The sequence below is a fragment of the Sesamum indicum genome, linkage group LG3 (assembly GCF_000512975.1).
Source record: "Sesamum indicum cultivar Zhongzhi No. 13 linkage group LG3, S_indicum_v1.0, whole genome shotgun sequence".
Classification (NCBI taxonomy): Eukaryota; Viridiplantae; Streptophyta; class Magnoliopsida; order Lamiales; family Pedaliaceae; genus Sesamum; species Sesamum indicum.
In genome coordinates, this window is record NC_026147.1 from 8,722,108 (window position 1) to 8,732,766 (window position 10,659).

General features: G+C 34.2%; 1 protein-coding gene across 2 annotated transcripts; it reads left to right on the plus strand.

Moving 5' to 3' along the window:
* Positions 4,781-10,139, plus strand: LOC105157731 (inactive protein kinase SELMODRAFT_444075). Of its 2 annotated transcripts, none has more exons than XM_011074188.2 (10): positions 4,781-4,941; positions 5,246-6,307; positions 6,950-7,101; positions 7,190-7,284; positions 7,370-8,391; positions 8,530-8,690; positions 9,008-9,084; positions 9,185-9,332; positions 9,451-9,600; positions 9,719-10,139. In XM_011074188.2, exons 2-10 carry the CDS (start codon positions 6,124-6,126, stop codon positions 9,935-9,937), a joined length of 2,208 nt encoding a protein of 735 aa, XP_011072490.1. In that variant the 5' UTR covers positions 4,781-4,941; positions 5,246-6,123; the 3' UTR covers positions 9,938-10,139. The 2 variants fall into 2 exon arrangements, with proteins under 2 accessions (XP_011072490.1, XP_011072491.1); XM_011074189.2 differs by having other exon boundaries at positions 4,787-4,974.

Sequence of the window (10,659 nt, forward strand, 5' to 3'; positions counted from 1 at the left end):
TCCAAAAAGTAGAGACGATTTGCATAAAGGATATTGATGTTTTCTGGTGTGCGTGTATTATCCAAAATGCAAGGATGATTTCTATAAATAAATTATAGGTCAGGAGGTATAAATATAATTATTTATAAAAAAAAAGAAAGGAATAAATAGAAGTGTTTGATTGGATGAAATTTAGTCCAATTTTCAAAGTTTAGGTATTAGGTTGGAACTTTATTAGCATGTAGGTTTACTTATTGATTTATTTTTAGAGATGATTAGACTTAGACCCCATTTAAAAATTTGAAATTACACTTTTTACTTAAGAAATTTTAAAATTATACTTATACCATCTTCAAAATAATTTTATTTACATTTGATCCACTTTTGTTAGGATTTTGATAAAAAATACAGACTTCAGCCAAAAAGATTACATAAATTTTTAAATTTATCATTCATCTAATATTTTTATGCACATTATTTATTTATAATGGAATAACTATAACATATATATATATAGTGAGGTTAACATTATTATATTTATTCCCTTATAACTACAAAATTATTACATGAAAATATTAAATGGGGGTAAAATTAAAAATTTATGTAATTTTTTTGCTAACTTCAATATTTTTCGTTGAAGTCATAACAAAAGGAAGCCAGGTATAAATGGTAAATTTTTGAATTGGTGTAAGTGTAATTGAATTTTTTTTTATAAAAAGTATAATTTTGCATATCTAGAGGCGATCTAAATTTAATTAACCCTTATTTTATAATATGTTTATAAATATCATAATGCAGTGATAATATTGCAATACTAAAAACATCGTCTAAAAACTTACTACTCAAATAACTAAAAAAGTCATTATGTAATTATGTAAGTGTTCTTCAAAGTCGATAATAAAAACAATACCATGAATTTTAAAAACTAACAATTGAAAATTATAATCGAGCATAAGGATCTCGTCTTTTTAAATTCATGATTTTGACTTTTATTGATATATAAATATTTATTTATTTTAATAATAATTATTTAGAGTTTATTTTAACAGAAAAAGATGTATAATTTAATTAAAATGGGTGCATATGTTTTTGGTGATAGAAATGTTAAAAAATTTCTGACAATGTGGTAAGAATGAGGTTTTGGCTGTATTAGGAAACACTGTCTTTTTCTTTTTAAAACTTAAATATCATAAAAATCAAACTTAAAAGCTCCAACCCAAACATACTGAAAGTCATGATTGCGTAGCTACAGTCGGCTTTTAATAAGCTAAAACGACAAGCTTTCATTAAACTTAAACTTAAAAAAGCTAGAGCTGGAGTGGTGGGGACAGTATCAATTAAAACTGCTTTTCCCATAAGCTGATTATTCTGTTCTTGGCGCCCATAATCCCATTACAAGACATTTTAGCTTTGGTTCAAACACAAGTGATTGTCTGAAAATTACATAGAATATGTCACTAAAGACAATCGCTTTTATTATTATTTTTGGAACAACTGCTAAAGACAATATCTCTTCTTTAAAGCCAAATTTCAACTTTATTCACTCCCCGCTATGTTTTTCAAACTCAAATCTTTCCCACTGTTTTCTACATGTTCCTATTTTTATGCATTTGAATTTTGATCAAAGACAACAGTCCCACCCCTCCCTTTTTTTTTCTTTTTTCTTTTTTTTTTTGGGTATTTTGCTTATTGACATCGGCAAACGCTCTACAATAATTGAGAAGTTTTAACGATTTATAATTCTCAAAATCTTCGCTCCCTATGACAAAATCAAGACACTCGCATGAAGTCAGAGCGGATAATACCTTACATAACAGGACACCAATTGAGTCCTACATCGCATTACTTATATTTATATATCTATTACATCTATATAATTGGAAAAATGCAAGCAACTCCTTGTGATATTGTAAATGAGCAAATTATTTCTCATAAAAAAAAATAGTAATTAACAGACGGGTAAATTGTATTAAGCCCTTTACATAAACAATAAATTCATGTCCATTTTTATTATATATGTAGAATTATTGTCCAAAAAATTATAGACATTATATAGGATTTGCTTTATTGCTTTTCCTTTCTATCTTTACATATGCTTTGAGATTGAATATTTGCTTTAAAACAATTAAGTATTTTTATTATTTAATTACACTTTTTAAAAAAGTTACCTCAAAAACAAAAACCCGCAATTAAAATGTACTTTTTCTTCGGTTTTTGTCTGTATTAATATATTTTAAACTAGTAAAAATGATATAAATTCTGTTACCATAGTATAAAAGTAAATTTATAATTAAAAAGGTCGGCGAAATAATGTAAGACCTCAATATGTTCACATATTTTGGGTAAAATTACCCAGTAGAAAATCTCATATTTGAATACCATTCTGGTGTAAAATTTTCTCAAACCAGCGACAATCACGAATAGCAATTGGAAATCAAGCTCGAGCCCAGTGAACCTAGCCACACTTCGATCGTAACTTGTGGAAAAAAAAAAGTAAAATAGAAAATGAAAGTAAATTTACATCCTTGATTTACCAAAATGGAGGGCATTAACAGAAGGAATAATCTGCTCTTTAAATAAATAAATAAATAAATAAATATATCATAATTAAGAAATGGGCAATCAATTTGTCACACTTTCTTACAAATCACATCCCTATCTTGTAATTAATACATTGTGTCCTTTGTCTAACTTAGGACATTTATTGTATTTAATAATAGTTACTCGTCGTGATGAAATTTCCTTCTTGTCGAGCCTGGAAAGTCAATGTCTATTTGTATGTGCTATTACTACTTTATTTATTTATTTTTAGCTACCCCTTCATTAATAATTTATTATTTTCTTGCGATCTATCTATCTGAATATTATTATTAATCATAATGTTTATTTTGGTCGTAACCATCATAAATAATTTAGGATTTGTTTGATTGAGGTGAAAAGTGAGTGTATGAGAGGTTTAGAAATAAAAATGAATGTATACGAATAAGTTTGGTTAGGGAAAATAGATAGAAAAAAAAGTAAAATCGAATGTAGATGAAATTATTTCAAAATTCAATTTTTGTTTTCGTCTAAAATTGAATGAAAAAAATAATGAAACGAAGAAAATAATGAAGAAAATGGGATATTTTAATAAAACGAAGAAAATAATGAAAAAAGTACAATAGAAAAAGGGATATTTTAATAATTTAAACTCTGCACATTAAATTAGCTCTCATCAAATGTTAAGAACGTACGAATATTTCAGAAATTCCATATTTGACACACCAAATTAGTTGTTTTAGGGGATTTACGCTTAATATAATAGTATATAAATAGTTGGTGAGAGATTACAGGCTTTCACGACCATATTTTTCTTTAAAAAAATATATTAATAGGCTTAAATCAACCAAAATATTATTACAATATTCATTACGCAATATATCAATATTTTTAAATCGACCAACATATTCAATATAAACAAAAAATCACATACTACTATTAAAAATAGACTCCATACACATATAGTATGATTCGAACTTACAATCTCTTGATTGTAAGAATAATAATTAATATTATGGTAGAATTATGATCGAGACCTAACATTTTGATCAATTTTTTATTAGTGAAATTTTGAGGTCAACTATTATCATTACTATATTATTAGATATAGTAGTTGGCTACAATATCAATTTACACATAATTAAAATTTGTAATAATCTATTTTTAATTTTTGAATTTAAACATGAGATCACATAATTATGAAATTGAGGGTACTGAAGACCATCATTTTCCCAATTATGAAAGTTTGGCAACAAGATTAAAAGTTGATAGTCACATAATAATGCCAAAGTCCACTTCAGGACAAGCTTATAATGACTTGTTATTGACCTTAAATGTCCTAATTAGTTCAACTAACGTGTCATCAAATTCATTCACAATCACAAATTTATGATTATTAGAAGTTTGAATATTTATGGGGTCCAATGCCCTTACCCCACTTTCCAAATAATCTTTTGCCAGCTATATTAGGAAACTCCAGAAAGTTATAATTATTATTGATTATATGATTGGGATATGGGTGTCCACATTATTTATTTATTTTATATATTATATTTCTTACGAATAATATATATTTGGTATGATAGTAGTATTTTTCATCTGGATGTTTAAGACTATATTATTAAATTTTTATTTGAAAGGAATTTTCATAAATTTTTAAACAACGTGAAAAGTATTTATAATATCAAATTTTAAAAAGGATAATTTTAATTTAGCCTCAAAATTTGCGTATCTTCTCATTGACAATAGGGTGAAAAAAAGACTTCAAGAATTATTTTAAAATTACTGGTGAAGCCAACTCGTATTAATGGGGAACTTGAAATACTAACCTTTTGATAAATAATAACCTATTTTTCTCGACTGAACCAATATATATTAGGAATTTGTTTTAAACTCACTTTTGTGCTATTTTGAGAAATTTAATGAAAATAAATCATCAAAAATCTAAAAAAGAATACTTAATTATATAATATATATATTATATTTATTTTATAATTAATTTAATTTCATCCAATAATTTTTAGTAGGGGGTGTCGACAAGATAAACTTTGACGGCGACCTTTGTCTGAAAGACAGTAAAAATGAGAGAGAAGAGAGAGACAAGAATTGAAAGAAATTCAGGCCCCATTTACTTCCTGCGCACATTTTTGTGAATTTCTTCTCTTTTCTATTCTATTTTTCCATATATACATAAACTTTTTACGAATTTATGTGCATCATTGCTCATAGGTCTTAACCCCTCCAACACCCCCTACCCCCTACCCACCCCGCCCTCCCCCACACGCACTAAATAAGGATTATATCCGCTTTCAAGAATCATAATGGTAGTATAGAGAATCACTCGCTTGTTATTTTTCTTGATCTGGGCTTTGGTATTTTTCTACTCTTGTTTAGTTACATTACATCAACAGCGATTTTGAGCTGGTGAGTTTGTTCAACTTGAAAGATCGATTCCATGTAACATCTCTTTCTCTTTATCAGATACGGACACATTTGAGTCCCGTTGTTGAAACATTATCTTCTTTTTCTTGGGATGTCAAATTGCTGTTGTTATTATCGTTGTTGTTTCGCTGTTGTGATGTGAAAGAAGAGGCAAGATTGGAGATAATATGACTCGGATACAAAGATGAAATCTTGGCCAAATCTTCTTTTTCTTTGCATCTTTATATACACATTTATGTATGTGCAGTGTGTGTGTTTGTGCTGATTTTCTTGTGGGTTTTTGCAGGAATTTACCAGGGTAAAGATTTGGGCTTGGGGGTGAAGATTGAGAAGTCATATCTGACAGCATAGAAACTCAACTCTGGAGTCATTTCAACTATTTCTTTTGTGGGCTTTGGAAGGACATGGGTATTATTTTAGTTTGAAAAGCTGAAAAGTAAGAGCGATATATGAGTTTGGAGTGAAAGAGTTTGTGAAAGATTTCAAGTTACTATTTTGATATCATTCCAATTATTGATATTGGAGAGGGAAGGAGATAAGAAAGACAGAGTGTTCGTTTGTGGATCTGAAGAACAGCTCATTTCCCCTGAGGAAATTGAACTCAACTTTTTTGACTTCTCTGACCTGAAAGCAGCCTATCTTACCTTGTTTGTTAATGGCGGAGGTGAAATGTGAAGTAATGTGTCTCTGTCGTTTGTGTTGTACATAGATCATGTGCCAAACAGTGAAGTCTTGTGCTTGAAAAGAACTCTCTCTGCAGATCCCATTTAGAATGGCTGTCATGGTACCATTTCTGGAACCTGAATGCAAACTCATCTCTGGTTAAAAACCAAGTTCTCCAAGATTTCAGCGCTTTGACTGGAAAAAAAGATGGCAAAAATTGTTTCTTGGTTAAAAGGGTCTCATCAAAAGCAAATGTTCTGGTCATTGTTTTAGAGAAAACAGTCAGCAAGTCAGCGGTGTTTGCATGAGTTTCATAACAACTTTAGTGGTGGGGCAGAGGGGCCCTAATAATACACCTCCAATGTTTTCTTGTTGTTGGTGTTTGTAGACAGACATTCATATAGTGCTTGAATTGTGGAATCTCTTACAAGGATAGTTTTTATTGTTTTTGGAGCTTTTGGTAAGAGAAACTGAGGATAATATCTTATCATCTTGGGCTTAATGAGTAGAGATTTGAAGAAGGTGGGGAAACAGGAGAAGGGTTGTGATGTGGCTGGGAAGGTTGTGGTGGCTGTTAAGGCATCAAAGGATATTCCCAAGACTGCTCTGGTTTGGGCTCTGACTCATGTTGTTCAGCCTGGGGATTGCATCACTCTTCTTGTGGTTATCTCTTCACATACCTCTGGTAATATTTTCTATTACATGTTTGGTTTCTAGTTTTTTGTTTTGTGACTACTGAAACCTTTTCTCCCCCTTGTTATGTTTTTGTTCTTGTTGTTCAGCTCTTCTGTATATGCATCAATATGGAATCATTAGCCTCTTGTTGATTTCTTCTCCTTTCAAAAAATTGAATTTTGATTTTGGGAATATCAAATTGATCTTGTGTTTTGTGGCAATTTTTACTAGAAAGTATGCTCTTGGTATTGCAATTTCAGGGCATTTTTTTTCCTCTTTTGTGCTGATTGTAATCTTGGCTGCTTCTATTTTCCGCAATCATTTGACTTAGACATCTAATTATCAATGTATGAGGTAGATGTTTCTGATAACTAACATTCGAGCTGACAGCGTAGATGCGTAATATATATTGGATTATTTTCTTTCATCTCCTCACCTGCCATGCTTCTATTTCATTATCTATTTGTTACAGCTGTTTGGAGCTTCAATATTCATACAAGCTAGAAAAGCTAAAACATTTGCTGTAAAGATGATTGGGTGTCTTCATTATTTAGTTTATTGCAGTTCTTTATTCTGTATGCATGAATTCTAGATCAATCATCAACAATTTGCTGATAGATGCACTACTTTTTGTTTGCTCTGCATAAATCAGGTAGGAAATGGGGCTTCCCAAGATTTGCCGGAGATTGTGCCAGTGGCCACAGGAGGTCACACACTGGCACAAGTGCAGAACAGAAATCTGACATAACAGATTCTTGCTCTCAAATGATTCTTCAGCTTCATGATGTTTATGATCCTAATAAAGTGAGTACCTTGTTGAATCTGCAACCATTCTGTTGATTTGTTCATGGTAATAGAATGCTGATAAATGATTTTGCTGATTAAATTTCAGATCAATGTGAAGATAAAAATTGTCTCGGGAACCCCATGTGGAGCAGTTGCTGCAGAGGCGAAGAAGAATCAAGCTAATTGGGTTGTTTTGGACAAGTAATATCTGCAACCCTCTTTATTGAGGTTATCTATAATATTATTGGACGAATTCTTGCATCTTACTTTTGTGACTTTTATGCAGACAGCTTAAACATGAGGAAAAACGCTGCATGGAGGAGCTGCAATGCAACATTGTCGTCATGAAGCGCTCCCAACCAAAGGTTCTTCGGCTAAATTTAGTTGGTTCACCTAGAAAGGAAGCAGAATTAGCGAGTTCTGAGGATAAGCAATCATCTGAAAAACAAGAGAACAGAAAGGATCCTTCGAATCCAACTCGTGGTCCACTTGTTACCCCATCAAGTAGTCCTGAGACGTTCACAGCCACTGAAGCTGGAACCTCGTCAGTTTCAAGCTCTGATCCTGGAACTTCACCTTTCTTCACAACTGACACAAAGGATGGCCTGAAGACAGAGAAACTACTACTAGCTGCGAACCAAGAACGAGATCATGATGAATCCAGTTCGGACACGGAGAGTGAGAGTTTGTCTTCTTCCTCAAGTTTGAGGTTCCAACCATGGATGGCAGAGATCGTTAGTTCACATTGTCAATATTTGGAGCATCTTGGGGAAAGTTCAGGGCGATCTTATACTAATACACAAAATTCTGCTACCAAAGCCTTGCTAGAAAAGCTCTCTAAACTTGATGATGAAGCAGGGTTTCGATCACCAAGCTACCGGTCAAATCTTGATCTCAGTGGCAATTTGAGGGAAGTTATTTCCTTGTCGAGAGCAGCACCTCCTGGACCCCCTCCCTTGTGTTCTATATGTCAACACAAGGCACCTGTATTCGGGAAGCCTCCAAGGTGGTTCACATATGCTGAGTTGGAGCTTGCCACTGGTGGTTTCTCGCAGGCAAACTTCTTAGCTGAAGGTGGCTTCGGATCCGTCCACAGAGGAGTTCTTCCAGACGGGCAGACGATTGCTGTCAAGCAGCACAAGTTGGCAAGTTCTCAAGGCGACCAAGAATTTTGCTCGGAAGTTGAAGTTTTAAGCTGTGCCCAGCACCGCAATGTTGTTATGTTGATTGGTTTCTGTATTGAGGACGGCAGAAGATTATTGGTGTATGAATATATCTGCAATGGATCTCTTGATTCTCATCTCTATGGTATGCTTTCCCAATTTTTTAGTGGTTCATTTTTGAACATTAGTACACGTAATCAATTAGTCATTTCTTATACCTTTGAGGAGGAAAGTTCTATAATCTTGTTAAATGACTTCTGCGAATGCTTCTCGCATTTTCCAGGACGCAATCAGGATACACTCTCTTGGACTGCCCGCCAGAAAATTGCAGTTGGAGCCGCACGAGGATTGCGGTATCTTCATGAAGAATGCAGAGTTGGTTGCATTGTGCATCGAGACATGCGGCCCAATAACATTCTTATTACCCATGATTTTGAACCCTTGGTAAAAGCTTTTAACATGCAAAATTGTATATGCATTCTGCCTCTACTAGTGATAGGAAAATGACCTTCCCCCTTTGAGTTTAATTGAAAGTCAACAAATTGTATAGAAAGTGAGAAATGGATCGATAGGGTATGGATGTCTACCTGTGATTTGATTACTAATCTTTGTTTTGATGGACAAAGCTTTACTAGGAGCCTGATGATTCAATTACCAGACCATATTCTTTCCTGAATGCCCAATAGTTCTCCATGTTTTGGAAACAGTTTTGAAATTGGATGTGATTTTTGTTGATCTTGGTCCAATCTTTTGTCTGCAAGGTCGGAGACTTTGGTCTAGCTCGGTGGCAGCCGGATGGCGAGAAAGGAGTTGAAACCAGAGTGATCGGGACATTCGGGTAATTTTTCGGAGTACTCATTTTCATGTGCTAAGGATTATGTCCTATACAGTGCAAGCATTTCAACACTGATAAGTGATAATCCTTTTGATTTATCAAGGTACTTGGCTCCCGAGTATGCTCAAAGTGGTCAGATCACAGAAAAGGCTGATGTTTATTCGTTTGGTGTGGTACTGGTGGAGCTCGTTACTGGACGTAAGGCAGTGGACCTTAACAGGCCTAAGGGCCAACAGTGCCTCACAGAATGGGTAAGCTTTGGCAATTTGAGCGTTGTACTTATCTGGGCTAACAAAATGGAAGGGTCTAAGGTTGTAATTACGAGATTAGCATCAGACGCTCACTTTGTTGTTTTCTGCTGGATGACAGGCACGGCCATTATTGGAAGCTTATGCCATTGATGAACTGGTAGATCCGCGGTTGGGAAGCAACTACTCAGAGAACGAGGTTTACTGTATGTTGCATGCTGCATCGTTGTGCATACGTCGGGATCCTCAAGCAAGGCCTCGCATGTCTCAGGTAAGAAATATTTGGTACATTTATGCACAGAAAAGGAATTGAAACAAAGACTTCAAATTTGTTACACTTCTGCAACAGTCATATTTGTCATTATTTGTGTCTATATCTTGTTGAATAGGTGCTTCGGATACTAGAAGGTGATGCTATGGATTCAAGCCAATTGCTGGGACCTGGGTTTGATGCAGGCAGCCGGAGCGGAAGAATATGGTTGGATCACCAGCTACAACATGAACAGCATAGCGGCCCACTAGTGAACGAGTCGTCGGGACAATTTAGCTCAAAGCATTCTCTCAACTCAAGACAAAATTTCAGGGAAACAGAGAAAGCCAAGATCTGATATGTAAGCTGCCACTTTGTCAAGTCTGTACACATTTCTTTATACATCAAGCAGTCATTTTTTGTCTGATGCCTTCGCGATTTTTGCCTTGTGTATAGAACTAGTGGTATAAGTCTTGTGTAATTCACTGAGAGATGAATCTGATACCGAAAGTTGCACGACTAAAGTATATATATATATGTATATCTCTGGTTGGATAGAAGCAGCCTTAGTGTATCTAAGGTAGCATTTTTATGCATCTCCAATGAGATGATCAAAGGACATCTATTTCTTAAGATCAGACAACCAGCTCCAGTAACCTGAGTCGCTACATTATGAGGACTGTGCCAAGAACATCACGCATGTTTCGTTTGGCAAGGAAGTGGAATCAATCCCGTTTGCTACAGGATTCTTTGGATCTGGTAAAGCCCTTTTGACTTTATAGTCAAAGCTCAGTTTGAGACTTCCGGTCTAACAGCGTATTGTCCCATCTCCTAGCTCAAACGTTGAGCAGTTTGGAATGAAACTTCCTCCCTATTCCTATGGGTCGAGTGAGCTCTTGCTTCTCCGCTTCGAGTAGCTGACTCGACCTTTTATTCTTTTTGTTGTTGTTCTCAAGCTCCATGTTTATCCCGTATAGAGCCACCGTCGTGTCAGTCAGCAGTCCGTACTTCATCATACCCAGCCCGGCTGACGTATGTACCGAACCTGGCCTAAACCCATAGGCGATAGTTCGTGCGTAT